We start from the raw sequence: 19,154 nt of genomic DNA, 5'->3' as shown, positions 1-19,154 counted from the left end.
TTGGTGCGCACAATTTCTAGCCACACAATACGAGGGTAGAACCGGAAGAATAAGAGGGTAAAACCGGAAAAAAAAGATTTTAAAAGATAGCATCATAATTTTGTCGACAATGGAAACGAAAAATGGGTTTCACGAATCAAAGAAACTACTCCAACTCCACAATATTGTAAAACCAACTGCTGCTTCTTCTTCTTCACCTTCAACTGGTTTTTCAATATCTAATGAGCTTTTTGGAGCAAAGGGTGGTTCTTCTTCTTCAAAGAATAACTCTTCAACTGGGATTTTCGACTTTGTTTTCGCACACCTATCAACGGTACTCTTGAACAAATGATTTTTTTTTCTAGGGAGTTTTTGCTAGTTTTTGTCTTTGATCATACATTCTGTTACTGGCAAATTTTATCCTTGACGTCCCACTGCAATCTCTTCTTGAACAACCACTGTTCAGCTTCTTGGTGTCCCTTCATACAGAAGAGTTTCAGAAAAGGTTTTTTTTAAACTAAATACTAATATGCTACTAGAACTTTTGGTACTTGTTCATTGTGTTTCTTTCTTTCCCATGTTCGCGGCTTTTCAAACTTGAAATTTATGGTTGGTTGTTGCTCATTTTTGCAGGATACTCGGCCAGTATACAAGCATTATGCAACGCTATACTTTGTCTTTGTATTTGATGATTCAGAAAATGAACTGGCTATGCTTGATCTTATCCAAGGTATGTTCCTTAATTCTTTGTCGACATTGAAACTTCATTTCCCATCTACACACTCTGATGCATTGAATCTTGATACTTGTTTGTTAGTAAACATGAGTTGCAGAGACTGGTGTGGTCGTTGAGGGTGTATTAGTTGCCATGTGAACCTAGTTTTCCGTGAACTTTGCACCGTCCATACTATTTTCACTATTACGTGTCCCCCATGTGCATTTAACATTTCACTCCCGTGTATTTAGTGCCTTAACGGCTGTCCATTTCTCGTGTTTGTAGAAAGCTGTATTGTTTGTTTTATGTATAGAGCGCGGGTCTCAATTCAATTCAGTGTTTATTTACTTGATTGAATTCTAAGAGATTATAATTTGGTTTATATAGAGGTTACAAAATAAGAAACAAAACAGTCGGTGGCTTGAGAAACACGAGGGCTGGTCGCTTCTGTTTGTCTTTGGAGACAAGCGCTGGTCGGGCTTCAATCTATCGACACATCCCGAGCGAGGCGAGGGTCGCGCTTATATACGCGCTTTATCTGAGCGCGGGTCGCAGGTCGCGCTCTATACACGCCTTATCTGAGCGCGGGTCGCGCTCTATACATAAAACAGACAATACAACTTTCTACAGTGTTATCATCCTATACAAATTTTCGTAATCTTCTGCGTGCCTTCAACACTATTCCAGTCTAGTAGACTTGCCTTTTGAACATCTCATGCCTTCGACATTCATGGTGGGAATATCCCTAGTCAAACCAACTTTCAGAAACATATTACCCTGTCTGCGTAACATTCCATTGCAATCCACATGTCTTCAGCAAATCCATTCCGCATCAGTTCCCATGCCTTTGCCATTCACATACTTTGAGTACGACACTTGCTATGAAATATGCCTACCCAAACAAGTACCCAATTACTCGGTGTGCCTTCAACACCATAACTAACTAGTTGTAGTTAGCATGACTTTCAAAAAAAAAAGGAGAGAGAGAGAGAGACAGATAAAATAATGGACAATAAAGGTTTGGGCTGAACATCAGAATTACTGGAGATTCCTATTGAAGGGCAGCCCACAACTTGAAGCTCCATGATGCCATTATTTGTGTATTTTTCACTTTTATGAAAAAATAATTGTAATGGTTTTTTACTTCCTTAGTTAACTGACATGCTACTTTGTTCACATGATATCTTGCTTTCAGTTTTTGTGGAGACATTAGATAAATGCTTTAGAAATGTGTGCGAGCTTGATATCGTTTTCAATTTTAGCAAGGTTTGGATCTTCTCCTCTTGCCTTTTGAACTTTATTGCTCATTTGTTAATGCCAAATGAGGAAAATTGTTTGAAAAGACATCTAGAGAAAGTATATCCTTTGCTATGACTGATAAAAATAAAGGTAATTGATCACTTTTTGTATTTCTTAGTTACATTACACTTTCTGTTTGTTGGAAAAGATGTGCCTAGAATCCTAGATCCATATCTAGGCGCTTATAGAGATCTAGCTGAACACTCTGCTCTGACAGGAAAAGAATTTAATAAACTATTATTAGTTAAATCAGCCATGTAATGTCAGGTTTGTGTTCTCAGTTCTGTAATAGGAATGTTAAACATAAAAGTGGAATTATTTCCATTTTTTCCTTATGAATTCTTGTGATTCCCCATGAGTGCTAAAAAATCTAAGTCAAACTCAAATTTGTTTCCCACTTTATTTCGAGCCACTCTTTTGCATGAGACATTCAGTGCTATTGCTGGAATCCTTTAATTTACATGCTTCACACTTTCTCTCACTTTATTGATTATTATTTCTTCTTCATTCTTTAATGGGCATGCAGTGTTTTTAAGTCTTTTTAGTAAGCAAATATTACGTACTTATAGTTTTGCTTATCTCAGATGCATATGGTTCTCAATGAAATCATATTTGGAGGTCAAGTGCTTGAAACAAGTGCAACAGAAGTTATGAAGGCTGTTGAAGAGATTACAAAGTGCGCTCTTCTCTTTCCTTCATCCCTTCCACATGTTTGTATGTTTTTTATTAATCAATTTATCATTTTGTTATACTATTTGTTTAAACAGGTTGGAGAAGGCCTCAAATGCAATCTCTCTAGTCCCCAGATCTGTTTCGAGTTGGCAGAGTTGATAAAAGATGTTCTTTCTCAAATCAGAGAACAGTGTTCTTACATTACTTATTGTCATCAGCTGTTTCATGTTTGAGATGTACATGGATCATGTGTATCAATTTTGCTGAGCTGGGATTATCCCACAACTGAAATGTGATGCTCTTCGTCAAGTCAATGGTGAGTGCTTTGTGCTTTCAGACTTAGCAATTCCCTGAATCAAATTCACTTATCATTCTTCGAAAGTGATAAAATTGCATCAAGTACTCAGATTTTTTCAGTTTATCCAATCAATCCATTGCGGGGTAATATTCAACTATACTATGTGCTAGTTAGGTGCTGCAGATTTTTTGTTTCATGTGGTTGGTAGATTGGAAGATGCATTGTGAAACTACCTCATATTTGAAATGAAATTGGAGATTGAAACACGTAAATTGGATCATTGCATCGTGATTAAAGACAGCTAATGGTTGAAAATGGATGAGCTGATTGCTCTATGTCCGAAGGGCCGAAAAACAAGGATGTGGTTGGTTATCCCGCTGTAAATATTTCAAGTATTGAGACGGGATTGCTAATGCAAGATAGATTTTCCATAAGTGAGGTACGATGGTAGTGTACCCTAGGATTCAATTCAACCAACACTTGGTCTTGATGAAAAAATGGTAACTTGGACTATATTTTACTTTTTGGTTAGTTCTCATATTATTTGAGTTGAACTTTACACCATGGAAACTAAAAAGAACTAGAGTTGAATCATTTTTTTTTTTTTTTTTTCAGATGTGTCTTTGGGTTTCAAGATTCACGCCCGATGTGCTTGGGTCATGGAGAAAGCAGGATTCGGGAATCGGGGTGGAACAAACAAGATTCTACAGTTTGTGAATCTTAGGCAGTTAATTGGCCTAGTAATGGCTAGTGGTTAAAAATGGTACTTAATTATATACATTCATATTTATGAAATATGATTCTTTGACAACATTTAAACAAAAGATCATGTGTATTGATTTTAATTGATGTTAATGTAGCATGAGATTGTATTTATGTTTGTCGGAATCTCATCCTTCAAATTTCTATGTCTAGAATCTATGAAAACTGAAGTAAAGTACAGACAATAATAATCATAAGAGGATCTTTCGCCATCAATATAATAGTCTTCCTTTTATTTGACAAACTTGCTTAATTGAATCGGGTGAAGTAAAAGTCATAAATTTTGGTTGTGGGTTAGAGAATGCGACAATATTCTTTAGGAATTCAATCAAAATCGAGGAGTGAAGTTTAGCCGAAAAGGAGTTGTGATTACTATTAAGATATTTGCTTTCGGATTTTTATGCTTTTGTTGTAAATTATTTTTGTTACTCTTTGGTTGTCAATTTTAATGTTAGTATCAGTAATGAGATAATTGAACCTGTACCAGTTGATCAGTTACTTGGAGAACATTATGATTGTTTCCAACTTATTTTCGAATGCATTTAAGAATTGAACTCTCACAAGTTGGTAAATGCGTAAGAATGTTGTTTGAGGCATTCAATGTTATACATAGCATGGTGAAGTTCTCTTTAGGATTTTATTTACATAATCTTGTTTGGTGTTTGATTGTTTATATTTCCCTACCATGTTTGTTTGTTTAGTCTTGATGGATTGTAGTTGGGTTGAGAAAGAAGTCTTGATGAATTGTATTTGGATTCAAGTTAAGTGTTGGGGATGCTAAACTTGAGGGGATGAAAGATTGTGGCAGTTGGCAATCATGCTAGTATTGAGCTGTAGAAAGTGTGTTTACTCTTTTTCGTTAGCTATAGCATTTGCTCGTTATAGTGTCATTTGTTTTATGCTTTGAATGGATCTCGGCTCAACGATAAAATACTCTGTCTATTCTTTAAATGGTTTTAGTTCACCTTCTTTGTTGAAAAGTTAGGCGCATGAAGTTTTGTTGGGGAAAGAAGACAACCCGCCCTATTCTAGAAAGTTTTCCAAATCTGATATTAACTACTTGTTAAAAAATTTTAAGTTTGTCACTTTACAATATACAATCTATAATCGACATGTGTTCTCTTGTGGGAGAGCTCGAAAACTTTTTTTTTTTTTTCAGAGATGAGAAGGATCAGGGTAAGAATTTGGACTAAGAATAACTCATGTTAGGTCTTTTATCTCAACCTTTATAAAAGAATAACCGGACACGCCATAAACTGATATAGTGATTGTCTAGTTGCTAGAGTACGTGAGGATAAGGAAGGTTTAATGTAATCTCCAAAATGGGTGTGCATGGGTCGGGTCGGTTCGGTTTTGGGCTGAAACCGATATCCGAACCGACCTTATCGATTTAGGTGTTACGAAAACCAAACCAAACCGTCACCCTACGGTTAACCGACCCAAAACCAAACCATCCTATTTCTGCATAGCCAAAAACCAATCCAAACCATTATTTTGTCGGTTAACCGACCTTAACTGTAACTGAACCGAAAATTATTGATGAATAATAGAGTAGGTTATAAGTAAAAAAATCTACTTTAGTAATATTAGTAATAATATGGTTTGGTTCGGTTATATATAATTTCTTATTCTAAAAACCACTAACCGAACCAACCCTTTTGGTTTTGTATTTTATTAAACCGAACCAAACAATCACCCTACGATAACTGACCCAACTCACGTGGTTCGTTTCGCTTCGGTCGGTTTATATGGTTTTATGCACACCTCTAATCTCTAAGACTCTAACTCATATATACCATAACCAACAATTCAAAGATTCTCCTTGATACACCATCTAAGTTTACCTTAAATTGTCGTTGGGCTGGAGGCAACTAGGGCAGGGAATGAGGTTGGGTAGACCCGAACCCGATGAATTCGGGTCGGGTTTGGGTCATATTCGATTTTGTATTCGGGTCGGATACGTATACGGGGTTCGGATAAGGGTTTTGGGTAACTTTTCAAATTTTTAGTGTTATCCAATCAGTTATCCGCTTCGGATTCGGCTTCGAATTCGGATAGAATTTTTTTGAAACATTTGGATTCGGATTCGGATACGGATTCAGATATAGCCATATCCGACCCGTTCCCTGCCCTAGAGACAACCAGTAACAATTTTTTGAGCCTAGGTGCTCTACTAGCTCTCCAAATATTACTCAAGCCGTGACACAACTCAGTGTTTAAGAAAGTTGTAGGAATGCCCCTTAACTACAAAAAACTCAGTTGAAGATTAATTCTTAATTTTGAATAACTGAATCCTTACGCTGCCATAGCACCACATTTTAATGAAATACATCTTCTTCTCATAGTTGTTCAGTTAATAGACTTCGTCGTTTAGTTCTAGGTATATAGCCTCGTAAATATTGCATGATCCTTAACCAATTCATTAGCCATTCTCTCATTTCACTAGCAAATTTGCACTCTCACTAGAGGCTCCATATATTGCTGGCAACAAGGCCATCTCAGCTCAATGCTAATGTGACATCTCCGCTTTTAGCAACTAGGTTTTCATGTTGTCGCTGAGTTTGGATTTCCTTCTTGTAGCAGTAAATTTATGATGGATGTGTTGGTTCCACATTTTGTTCCACCATCGAACTTTATGTTTGAGCTTCCCACATTTTGGACAAATTGTGGAGGGTTGCTACAAAACTTCGTCTCATAGAGTGGCATCTGTATGAGCAGAGCCTCTACATAAAAAACAAAGTCTTCTAGTATATACTGATGCTTTATCTTCCGTGGTGCTCACAAAACCTTGTGAGATCCAGGCTTGCTTATGGGGTAGTTAATTGAGATGATGTACCAAAGCTTAAAAGTGTTACACATTTAAAAAAGATAATATCGGAATCTTTAGGTACAAATGCGTTTGCGGACCGTGTCTATTTTTTTAATGACATTACTAATATACGTAGGTTATCTCAGTTGATAGTGGAACTGGAACTGGTGGTGTCAATCCAAACACGACTCATTTTACAATACCCGTGGATATCATGAGCCATCCAAAACCACATCCCATACTTCTGAAGAAGCCATTGTGCACCACTGTTACATAATGCAAAAGGGTCGGCTAAAATACCGTATGATATTCTTATAACAAGAGCATCAGATTATTGGTATGCATTTCATTCATTCATTAGTGGTACTTTATAGCCAGGTCTAAGTTGTGTCTATAATGCCTTTGATAGTAGTATCATACTTTTTCAATATTTCTTCACTATCCTTTTTTTTTACAGTCTACGAATCTCTACTCTATTCCGCATGGCTTCGGCTACCCACTGGAGTCGACTCAGCAGCTAGAAAGGTTCGTTTGACAGTTACTCTCTTTCTTGTGCTCATTTGGTTATTTGGTCTTAATCTAATGTTCTAGATGTTTATTAAAGAAGTCATAGAACTCGTGGAGCTAAACTCACTGAGGGGAACACTAGTAGGGTTGCCTGGAGTCAGTGGGATCTCAACTGAGCAGAGTAAGTGACTTACCATTGCAGTTGAGCTAGTCGCCAATCCCTCTATTACTTTCATGGACAAACCAACCTCTGGACTCGATGCAAGAGCAACTGCTATAGTGATGAGAACAGTGAGGAACATAGTGGATACAGGGAAAACTGTGGTGTGTACCATTCACCAGCCTATCATTGACATATTTGAGGCGTTTGACGAGGTATGAGATTCTCAAGAGTTGAGCTAAACTCATTTTCTTGTCCTTTTTCCACTATAACTTGGCTGATATTTTAGTCTTATATGCATAATTGCAGCTCTTCCTAATGAAGCGAGGAGAAGAAATATATTTTGGCCCACTGGGACACAATTCTTGCCATCTAATTAAGTACTTTGAAGTGAGTCCTAACCCAAATCTGATCATGTGACTTTTTCCTCTCACAAATCTGTACTGAAAACTAGATATTGCTATTTCAAGGGTATAAAAGGAGTCCCAAAGATGCGAGACAAATATAACCCAACAACATGGATGTTGGAGGTGACTACTGCAGCCCAGGAAGAGAATCTCGGAATTAGATTTGCTGAAATATATAAGGGTTCAGATCTCGTTCACTGAGTAGAGTAAAGTTTCTGCTTGAGATTAACATCAATTCTTCTGGTTCTAGCCTGTCTATAAAATATATTTTCAGGAGAAACAAGCTCTTGATAAAGGAATTTAGTGTCCCTCCTCCAAGTTCTAAGGATCTCTACTTTAGCACTCAATACTCCCAGCCCATACTTACCCAGTGCATGGCTTGCTTGTGGAAGCAACACTTGTCCTACTGGCGTGATCCAGCATATACTGCAGTACAAATATTCTTCACAATTGTTGTTACCTTAATGTTTGGGTCAATATTCTGGAAGCAAGGTTCTCAAACGTAAGTTAATCTCTAACTTACAAACTTTCAAGTCCTTCACCACAACATGTGTATACGTCTATTCTTCTTGGGAAACTTGCAGGTTCAGGAAGCAAGTTCAGTGCAATGGGTTCCATCTTTACAACAGTTCTGTTATTGGGACTCAAAATGCTTCAACCGTGCAACCAGTTGTGGTTGTGTAACGGACTGTCTTTTAAAGAGAAAGAGCTGTTGGGATGTATTCTGCTTTACCATATGCGTTTGCACAAGTAAGCATTTCCTGCTGGGATGTATTCACACCAGGTTTTTGTGGAATTTGACTAGTTTAGCTATCATGTTAACACATAGAAACCATGACAATCTTTTTCTCTGACATGTATGTATATAATTCAACTATTTGTTAATGATATTTCTTCTTTTTTCCAATTTTTTTTCCGAGGAGACTCATTTTTTTCGTGGGAAAGTTGAGGTGCCCCCCCCCCAATTTTTTTTTCCTCTATATCCGCAGCCAGAACGGAATTAAAAAAAGCATACCCAGCCCGAAGAAGGAAGAAAACTAAAGCGCGTTAGCTTTCGCGCGTTGGGCGCTCATCCCTTGCTTCTTTCTTCATACCCTTACTTGTCTTGTGGATTCTCCTCCCGCTACTCAACCAGCTGACCTTACTGATAGCGAGTCGGGTTGATGTGAATCGGTCTCTTTGATGAAGACTTTACCCTCTCTCAGGTAGCAGCCGCAGCAGTCCGAACCCTAAACGAGTAGGTTAAGCCGGGGAAGAATATTAGTAGTTGGGAAAGTAAGCGGCTTGTTCCTGCGTTTGATCTCTTGTTTAAGATGAATAAACTAGTCTGCCTGCTCTTGCTTGACTGAGTGGTTGGCCCTATGCACTATGCCTGCTGCCTGCTCGTCGAAGTTCAGGGTATATATGGAGAGAAGAGGCGGGTGCTGCCATAATTCCAGAGTGAGTGGCTGAACGTGGTGATCGCTCTTGCCTTCCGAACTGTTGTTGAATATTTCTATCTGTCTTAGAATAAGAAAGCTTGCTTATATTCATACTTTAAGCAATAGACCAATTATTTCTATTTGTAAGTAGGTGCTATCGGGTTCCTGCTAGAGTGGGGAATGCGTCTTTTCCTCAAACTCTAGAGAAGGTGTAAAATAAAAGCAGCCCGCCCCCACTTCGTCAACAGGTGGGCAAGGAGCACTTTTGGCGGGGGATGTTGTGAGACATAGGAGGAATTGCATTGATAGGTGAGCAACCCTAACCCCCATATCTTGGAATCAGATTGACCCGTAAAAGAAGAAAGAGTCTTCAGGCTTGCAACGAGGCCTCTTCCTTCCTATGCTTCCTTCCTATTAGGCTATGGTATGCCGGAAGAGAGGTGCTAGTTTCTTGCTACTTCTGCATGTGGTACAACCAGATTGCCTTTATTGTTCACCTCAAGAGCGTAGATCACCCCTCCGAGAGTCAAAGTATCAAACTGGTTGGTGGAATGCGGGCAATGTATCATTCCATCCAATAGAAAAAGCAGGCTCGCTCATCTGTTGGCTCTCTTTCTGGGGTATTTCTTTTTATAAGATCAGAGAGGGAATTCCGGGAGGTTAACTACCTTAGCGGGTCACTCAAGTGGTTGGTTGGCTGCTCAATTCGGTCTTTCATGTGGAGCGGTGAACTCTGTCTTAGCGGGTGCTCTTGTCCAATCCCGAATCCTATGCTTGCTGAATGTAGTTCGAAGGCGGGTTCAAGGTCGGAAGTTGGCTCTACCGACCAATAGGCAGAGGTAGAACGTGCCTAAGGATGCAACTTAAGACAAGCGTGCTTCTGGGCCGGAGTTGTTGGCTGACCCAAACTCCATTCCATCTCTATGCCTCAAATTCATGCTGAGGGAGAAGGAAATGCTTGCTTTGAACGACCGCCAGAAAGTAAGTTTCCGCGAGTGGAAGTCTGCCTCTCGGATCGGAGGGGTTGGCTATTTGGTAGTCTTCTCCCCCCCCTCCTTTCTGTCAGTAAGAAGGTTGCGCCGAAGCCTCTTTGAAGGTCAGCTAGGACTGGTTGGACCAATTGCTTGCTTCTGTCTCAAATATCACTTGATTGAACTTACCGCCACTCACTCTGGAATTATGGAAGCACCCCCGGGGGATACAGGGAGGGACGGTGAAAGAACCTGTATGGGAAAAAACCTTTAGGAGGGAATGCTAAAGTGGGGGAGGTTTTCTCTTTGCAGGGGATGGGAAAGCAGCACCGCACCTTAAAGTGTAACCCTAAGTATGGGAGACTCATTTGCAGGTGAGAAATCTTAATTCAGCATTGTTACTAGGGCATTTGACTCAGCAGAAAGAGCAGCAGACGATCTTGCAGACGATGTTGAAGACTACTTTACCAGCTCAGCTATCCGGGAATTCAGGCAGCAAAGCAGCACCTGCGAAGTCAATTAGTGGGGAAGCAGAGCAGAAGATATGATATTAGTGAGTGAGGCACTTTGAGCTCTAGCTCGCCCCTTACCGAAATACCAGACCGGATTGAATGGAGCCAAGCTAAGGCCCCGTCTCAAATAGGACAGTTCAAACAGTTGCTTCAAGTCATAACTAGGATGTTCCCAATGTGGGTAACAGTTCAAGAGATCTAATCTCATTCATAGCTGCCTGCAAGTCGTAGAGTAGTCTAGTAGTAGGCACTTCTAGGCCCCTTCCCTTTACCACCACACCGGGCACTCACTCTTTGACTAAGGCTTGATAAACAGGGGCTACGGCTTCTTGCAGCTCTTCTGTTTAGTTTCACCAATAGGATTGAAGAATATCGACCAAGAATGAGAGCTTCAATGCGCCTTTATTCATTAGATTAGAAAGGCTTGGTTGCAACGGGTAAGGGCTTACTCCCCTACTTATCAAGTCCAGCCGCTTTGTTAGCTGGCTTCTTCAGGAACCCTTCCTGGCTTGGGAAGAAAGCAAGACGCACCCACTTCGTCAACAAGTCAACTTCTAGGGGGGGACCAGAGGGAGAGACTTCTTTGCAAGAGAGGAGGGGGTCCAGAAAGTGGAGATCCATCGGGACTACACTGACTTTGTTTGAAAGGCCAGTGAATTCATATGTGAAAGACTACACCACGGAAAGGCCAGTAGCAGTGAACAAGGAAATAGGCTCGCTTGCTCCGTTCTTCAAGCAAGTCAAGCGTAGAAGAAAAGCAGTAGCATCTCACTCAACGATAGCTGGATTTCATCTAGGCACGCACCCGCTTAGTTGAAACCTGCGGGGCACTCGATTGCGAACGAGAGGGAGAGCTGAAACCACTCTCCAGGAGGCGGCAGCTTATTCATTTCTTGGGAAGAAGCCCTAACCGGATAAGAGGGAATTCACCTGTAGAGGAATCTTTTTTCGCGAGGGAGCATTCTTCCTTAGCACAAGCGCTAAGCGATAATAATTCTTTCGTTTTTCTATTTCTCATTTCAGATTTCAGCCTATCTATCGATAGAGGATAAAACACTTTTAAAACAAAATCACGGGACTAATACCGCTTTCTTGTGAACAAGAATTTTGGTATTAGTCCCGCAACTTCAATGACTCATATACACTAAAATCGGGCGCATACACTAAGACCTAAGTCTTAGCCATTTGTGGATGGAACTTCAACAAGCAGACTAGGTCTAGAGGGAAGTTGTGAGCATTACATTCATGCATAACTTCCATACCAAGGTTAGCGCCGGTTGATGATATCTGCCAAGTGTTAATTACACGACCTTGACTATCAACTACTGATTGGTTGAAATTAAAACCATTTAGGTTGAAAGCCATGGTGCCGATACCTAAAGCAAGAAACCAAATACCTACTACAGGCCAAGCACTAAGAAGAAGTGTAAAGAACGAGAATTGATAAAACAAGCATATTGGAAGATAAATCGCCAAATAACCATGAGCAGCGACTCACGATATTAAAAGTTTATTCCTCTTAACCGAATCCAGAACTTTCATTAGCAGATTCATTTTCTCGTGGTTTCCGATCAAACTAGAGGTTACCAAGGAACCATGCATAGCAATCAATAGGGAGCCGCTGAATACACCGCCACGCCTAACATGTGAAATGGGTGCATAAGGATGTTGTGCTCAGCACCGAATACAATCATGAAATTGAAAGTACCACATTCCTAGAGGCATACTATCGAGAAGCATCCTTGACCAATTGGGTAGATCAAGAAAAAAATGTGAGCGGCAGACCATAGGAGTTGAATATGCAACAAAGAATCCAAGGGCGATACCTAAACGGAAACTAAGCCCCCACTCATGACCCATGTAACAAGCTACATGTACACCAAGTAAGCAAGTGTAGAACAATTAGTTCATAAGGACCGCCATTGTATAACCATTCATCAACGGACGCTGCCTCCCATATTGGGTAAAAGTGCAACCCAATAGCTGCGTAAGTAGGAATAATAGCACCGAAATGATATTGTTTCCATAAAGTAGAGACCCGTAAACGGGTTCCACGAATACCAACAATATCTCTTTGGAGGGAGGAGCAAAGAATGAAGGCAATAATAAATATAGAAGTTTCGGTCAATAAAGTAGGGATCATCAAAACACCGAACCATCCAATGTAAAGACGATTACATGGGTCGGTCCACTGTCCACTAGTGATATTCTCATAACGGAAATTCAAAAAGTCTCATTCCCCAAGAATCGAAGTCCGACCTCGGATTACTCACATTAGGAGCATCGAGAACGGTTGGCTTAATCGACATATCAACAAAGGATCAGCAGCGGTGCATATATGTTAAGGTATAAGTGGGGTACCTATCTCCTTCGCTTAACAAAGAAGATGCCACTCGGTTGAAGTCTCGCCAAGATCGACACCTCAGGCTCGGGGAGTGAGAAGGAAGAGCAGAATCAAGAAGAACAAGGTAAATCTCTATCGAAGAACTCTCATGAATATTTTCTCTCTGGCTATTTACTTTATAATTGCACTTCAGAGGTATAACAAGGGCACATTTAGCTTATTAGGAAAAGCACCTCCATGAGGTCACGGATTCAGGTCCCTACTACACAGCAGTTAGAAACACATAGAGCAACCATGAGCATGCAGGATACTAACATGAAATTTTGACAAGAAAGAAGGGCATTCTCAGTTTTTAGAAAGATAGAGCAAAAAGCTGTTTGATAGAAAGTCGGATACGTTTGATAGTACGAAACCTTTAACCGAATAGGGCACCAAGCCAGCTTCCACTTGTGTCTCCTGGGCCAGTTGACCCTTTACCAAACCAAATAGGACAAGTCCCAACTAAAAGGCAAGTGGGGTGTATCTATAGTCAGCTTTGCCGCTTCACAGCTCCACAATCCCGCTTCTATTTTCTCTATAAGAAGCTTCACAAAGTGCACTCTCAGTCCCCTTCGTACGACAGGGCCCCTGCCATTCGTCCCTCTATGGAACCAGGCCGAATCCCCAACTACGTTATGAAAGGGGTCTTGGCAATCTGCCCAATATCGTATAAAGCTGATGCTACTTCGTCCCTTTTGTTGCCTGCTTCAATCAAGCGTATTTCTGCTCGTGAAAACGGAAACGTACTTTATTAAGTAAGGCTGATGCCCGTGCCCTGCCGAGTGAAGGAGAGATTGTCGTACTTATGGGGATCCAAAGTTACTAGCCCCGGTCTGGGAGTACTTAAAAGTACTGAATATGAAGTATGATTTAGTATCTGTTGACCGGACTAGTCTCGTCCGACATTCCGAAATGAAAGCGGTAACTCTAATTCCGTTTATCTCCTTAACAGTAAAGCCACTCCTAGTTTCCCGTCGGTTGAGCCACTCCCATTCCTCTCGCTTTCAGCGAACAGACCGATCAATGAGTACGTGTGACACCAACTTTTGCATCTGTATGCCCCTCCCTTCCAATGCTTTCTAGTAAACTCTTCTCTGAAAGCACTTTCCTTTTCCTTCTCTGTTGTCAAGCAAGGAATAACCAGCCTGAGGGAAGCATTCGTTAAGCAAATCCATAAGCAAATAGGGAAAGCAGTGAAATAGGGGCATAACGGGAATAGAAGCAGTCAATCGGTAGAAGGCAAGCAACTCTCATAAGAGGTCTTCCCGATCGAGATGTCTGAGGGAAACTGTATAGGTATCAACAACTGTCGCAACGGTCCTGTAACTGTGGAAAAGGGTCTTGTGTTTCAATTACTTGAATCGGTTTATTAGTTATTATAGAGGATTATAACTGTAGCAAACGTTTGGCAGTACAGGGTAGGTGGGTGCAGAAGAAAGATAAGCTTGAGATGCTACAATAGCTTCAGCCTGATCGATCCGCCTTTAGTATTGGTAAGTTCCCTTGTTAGTCTCTATCGCTAGCAGGCCTTTTCTTTTTAGTGAAAAGGAAACTTAAAAAGAGCTTATAAGGTAAGCCCTTGGTTTAGGAGAGCCGCTTTCCATGGTCTGTTATCCTTTCCTCTAATTAAATATCCCCCTTTCCCTCTATACAGTACTTGCTTGGGACTCGCCTGCGCTAAGCCTCAGGGAGTAAATAGGAGCCTCGCTTTGGAGAATTCTTTTCTAATCCGTAGTTTTGTTTCTGACTTGAGAAAGGCTAGTAACTCATTCCACTTCTTCCGGGCGGTGCACGTGGGAGCGAGAGAAGAAAGGGTGTTCTGGTCTCTGTAATTGAGAGTTGATTTCTATTAGCCATTTCTCCTTAGACTTTGATTACGTTTTAGGAGTCTAACTTGAGATTGGTCATTTCAGGTTAAAAAACGTGTTCTTGTCTAAAGAAAACAGTTATTGAGTGAAACAATGTGTAGCTTCTTAAGTGAGCAAAGTCACAGGGACAGAGCTTAAAGAGAGAAAGCAAAGAAAAGAAAAAGGGATCTGAATGTTGAGAGATTGTCCTCGGGCTGAGGAGTGTCCAAGCAGTGGGGAGCTGGCTTTTGGTGCCCAATCTTGGACAATGGGCTAAAAAGCCCGATCTGTTCCGCCTCTGTTACACATGGCAATGACAATACAACACTACAAAATTTTGAAAGCCATTGGTGGTACTGGGTATTTGGTATACTAGTGGGGTGGGGGTATTAATTGGATTACTTTGGTGGTGAATTGTTTGATTTAAGAATTTTATTGGTTAAAAACATAAAACCTAGCACATATGTAGTGTTCTTATTTCTATTACTATACTCGGAGTTGGTTTGGAGTGCTTATTAATTAGTTTTGGTTCTTTTTTATTTTGAGGATTCTAGTTACATAAGAGAATTCACTTATAATGTAGTTTATTCTATGTTCATGGATCTAAAAATATAGAATTGAGTTGTTCAGATTGGAAAACCAGTTAAAAGTTATGTATGGATGATTGTGGGTTATTATTGTATCATCAATATTTGAGAATTATGACTTATGAGTGTGTTTCTCGAAATTGTCAATCTGTCCATTTCACCATATTAATCTCAATAATTCTCACCTAATGTTGTCTGAGCTATTTTATTTCTGAAAACAATATCTAATTTATAGTTAGAGCCAAATACCATATAAATACAGACAAAATAGAGTGTAGCTGAACTGGGGAAGACGAAAGCCTTATTTACAAATTTGAACCAATTAAGGTATGCCCTTATAGGTATTTTGAGATTAAACCATATGTTATGATGTCGTTGGTTGTGTTATTTGTGTTGGTTGAGAATTTGATATGATGGGAGGTTGGAAACTATTTGTGGTGAAGTTTGGGTTGGGTTGTAGAGCGGGGTTGGGGTGTGACAATTTGCATGAACATGGACAATGCTTAGCATTAAAGCAGCGATACATCTTATATACTTGTACAACCTAAAATATATGCTGGCCGTGAGTTTTGAATTTTAGTTCTTAAGTTTTTCTTTGTTACCATCCCCGACCATTTGTGGTGTTTCACTGTTTAAGCCACGACAAGATTACACTGCCTACTGAGATCAAAATTATATGTTAGTACTTGGTATGGTTGAGTTTGTTGCTAGTGAAATAACTAGTTTGGTCTTTTATTTCTGTTATAGTGTTTGCATGAACTTGAATTTTATTAGTGTTAGTTTTAAGAATGTGCCTCCATATATTTGCTACACAACACTTTTACATTTAAATTAGCATTTTGTATATCGGTGTAATATTAGTATGAATGTCTTTAAAATTCTTTTTAATAACTTGGATTTTCTAGAGCATGAACATTTTCTACATCTTTAACGCATTACTAATCTCTCTTTATTAAATTGTGAATTCCGGGACTACTACCTTTAGTGAGATGATACTTCAAAACTGAAGTTTTAATACATAACTTTTACCTCACATGTTAATGTTAATTAGTTAAATGTGCGGGGAATGCGTTTGTATATGATTTAAATGGAGAAGAAATAAAATGTATCTATTTGGATCATGCTTTACAAATGGATTTTGGTATGTGATTCGACATATACTGTGTTCTTTGCATGGTGTATATTAAGATTGGAACATATTGGAACAGATGTATAATCTTTCGTGTAGTTTCTATATGTAATAACGTCTTCTTGGTGAACATTGTTATCTTCTTTGTAAACTATTATGGTTTCTTTGTTGGATTGATTGGAAAATGGTTGGATTTGGATGAAAGTGCATTATGACAGGTTTCCCATTCTCGAAAACGCTAAAAATACAAAAGAGGTTATGTCGAAATTTTGAAAGGAATGATTTGTTTTGAGATGTAGTATTCGTCTAATATGATTTGTTTCGAGATACTTTTCATTTAGAGTTTATCTCATTCAATGAACTCTTTACTTTCCACTGATTATCCTCTCGTAAAAATTTGAAATTGAGTTAACGAGGGAATAGGTTGAGTCATCAATGAATTGGCATTATCCTTTGTTCATATATAAGGTGTCATAAAGATTCACCTATTAATCCCTCAATCAATAATCAATAAAAGTTTGGAAGCTCATGAAGGCGGATCTTGGCTTCTCATTGCATGCAACTTCAATATTCATAATCATCCCCAACCAAAGGGAATTGAGGATCTCCTTAGCCTAATAATAATTATTATGTACTTGTGCGAGATACATAGGTTTATCATTACAACTAGTGGTTTTTCGTTCAAATATATGATTATATTATGATTTATACATTTATTGGTTTTATTATTGCTTATATTTTAACCTATCAAATGAATCATATTAGCAATACAATTTGATCAAATTTAAGCATGTTGAAAATTGTCATATGATCTAAGGAAATAGAATAATGGATTGTCCGTGTGTTGTCATGCATGTGTATATAGAGGGAGAATAAAATTGATGGATTGTTTATGTAATCAAGGTTTTGTTGATGCTTATATAGCTTGAAAAGGGATGAATAATCTGAATATGGTAGTGGTGAAGATAGTAACATCAGTTCGGTGTATGTAATGTGGTTTATTGCATTTGACTTAACGTTTGTGGCCATTTCTAGATAAATATTGCTTAGCTAACCCCCCACGTTTTACATACTTTATGACGGGGGAATCAAAATTCAAAGAAAGCATTCACGCAAAAGTCAATGTGAGGTTATATTTATTACACTTTTGAGATGGCGTAATGTATTTCAATGCAAACCTAATGTTTTTGTCATGTTTAATCATCTAAAAGCCCACGTAATATCTATTTATTATTATTATATTTTTTTTTATTGGCAAGCCTGTTTTAAATTAGATCAGTAACTCTTTGATGCTGGCGGGGTTCGAGCCCCAGACTTTAAGTATCATCACCTAAAGGTTTTCCGACTTTGCTGGTCGGCACCTGCAAAAAAAATGTGTAGGCAAGCCTGTTTTTAAAGAGATCAGTAACTCAATAGTGTGTAGCGGGATTCGAACCCCAGACCTTTGGTATCATAACCCAAAGGTTTTTACCAACTAAGCTAGAAGACACTTACGAAAAAATGTATGGGCAAGCCTATTTTTAAAGAGATCAGTAACTCAATAGTGTAGCGGGGTTCGAACCCCATACCTCTAGTATCATCACCCAAAGGTTTTACCAACTAAGCTAGAAGGCACTAACAGAATATTTTGGCAAATATGTTTTTAAAGAAATCAGTAACTCGATAGTGTGTAGCGGGGTTCAAACCCCAGACCTCTAGTATCATCACCCAAAGATTTTACCAACTAAGCTAGAAGACACGTAATATCATTTTCATATAGACCAAGTTGGCAAAAATGTTGAGATCCGTATCAATTATAATATGGCCATCAAGTCTCTCAACTCAGCAGACCTTTGACAATCTTGAAGCTATCTTTTGCCAAACCATAATTTCAACGTAAAACTCAAGACTTCGAACAAAGTGTGAGTGTGTAGGAATAGTAGCCTCATACATTGTTTCCAAGAGTGGTGTGGCATGGGTCGGTTTGGTTTGGTTTTGGGTTGAAACCATTATCCGAACCGCCCTAATCGGTTTAGGTATTACAAGAACCGAACCAACCCTACACCTTATGGTTAACCGACCCGCAATCAGACCAACACCTTATGGTTAACCGATCTGCAACTAAACCAAAAATTGACCCGAACTAATAATTTTATGGTTAATTGTCTTTAATCTCTTTAACGTAACCAAACCAACATTATGGAAGAATAATCAAATAGCTTTTAAGTAGATATATATATCAACTTGTAATTTTGGTAGTAATATGGTTTAGTTCGGTTATTTTCGATTTATAATTCTAAAAACCGTTGACGTTGACCGAACCAACCCTATTGGTATTCTATTTTTTTAAACTGATCCGGACCAACCCAACTCATGCGGTTCGGTCCGGTTAAATGGTTTTGTGACTAGGGCTGTCAATAGATCGGTTTGGGTCGGGGTATGAAAAATCCGAACCTGAACCGATAAGAAAGTTAGGAATCCGAAACCGAACCAAACCAATAAGAAAATTGATAATACGAAACCGAACCGAACCGATAAGAAATATTGCAAACCGAACCCGAACCGACTCAAACCGAAAACTATAAAATCAATTAAATCTTAAATTAAATCAATTAATTTCAATCACATAATTGATAAACATATACAAAATTAATCATAAATATTACTAAAATGTTATCTTATCAGTTCGGGTTCATATCAGTTCAGTGGAGGGCAAA

At 39.1% G+C, this 19,154-nt stretch overlaps 2 protein-coding genes across 4 annotated transcripts; both read left to right on the top strand.

Moving 5' to 3' along the window:
* The first annotated feature begins 69 nt into the window (after positions 1 to 69).
* On the top strand, positions 70 to 3,311 carry LOC147525324 (AP-3 complex subunit sigma-like). Of its 3 annotated transcripts, none has more exons than XM_086564870.1 (7): positions 70 to 313; positions 446 to 484; positions 613 to 709; positions 1,890 to 1,960; positions 2,578 to 2,669; positions 2,761 to 2,981; positions 3,138 to 3,311. In XM_086564870.1, exons 1-6 carry the CDS (start codon positions 110 to 112, stop codon positions 2,822 to 2,824), a joined length of 567 nt encoding a protein of 188 aa, XP_086420996.1. In that variant the 5' UTR covers positions 70 to 109; the 3' UTR covers positions 2,825 to 2,981; positions 3,138 to 3,311. The 3 variants fall into 3 exon arrangements, with proteins under 3 accessions (XP_086420996.1, XP_086421003.1, XP_086421009.1); XM_086564877.1 differs by having other exon boundaries at positions 3,134 to 3,311; XM_086564883.1 differs by lacking the exon at positions 446 to 484 and having other exon boundaries at positions 73 to 313.
* Positions 3,312 to 6,986: 3,675 nt separating this feature from the next.
* Positions 6,987 to 9,995, top strand: LOC147525323 (ABC transporter G family member 39-like). Its single transcript, XM_086606365.1, has 7 exons — positions 6,987 to 7,059; positions 7,139 to 7,416; positions 7,511 to 7,591; positions 7,672 to 7,789; positions 7,883 to 8,110; positions 8,193 to 8,358; positions 8,814 to 9,995. Exons 2-5 carry the CDS (start codon positions 7,276 to 7,278, stop codon positions 7,897 to 7,899), a joined length of 357 nt encoding a protein of 118 aa, XP_086462491.1. The 5' UTR covers positions 6,987 to 7,059; positions 7,139 to 7,275; the 3' UTR covers positions 7,900 to 8,110; positions 8,193 to 8,358; positions 8,814 to 9,995.
* Positions 9,996 to 19,154: the final 9,159 nt, after the last annotated feature.

Source organism: Coptis chinensis, chromosome 1 (genome assembly GCF_015680905.1).
Source record: "Coptis chinensis isolate HL-2020 chromosome 1, ASM1568090v1, whole genome shotgun sequence".
In the NCBI taxonomy this organism is placed as follows: Eukaryota; Viridiplantae; Streptophyta; class Magnoliopsida; order Ranunculales; family Ranunculaceae; genus Coptis; species Coptis chinensis.
This window is presented reverse-complemented; position numbering and strand designations above follow the sequence as displayed.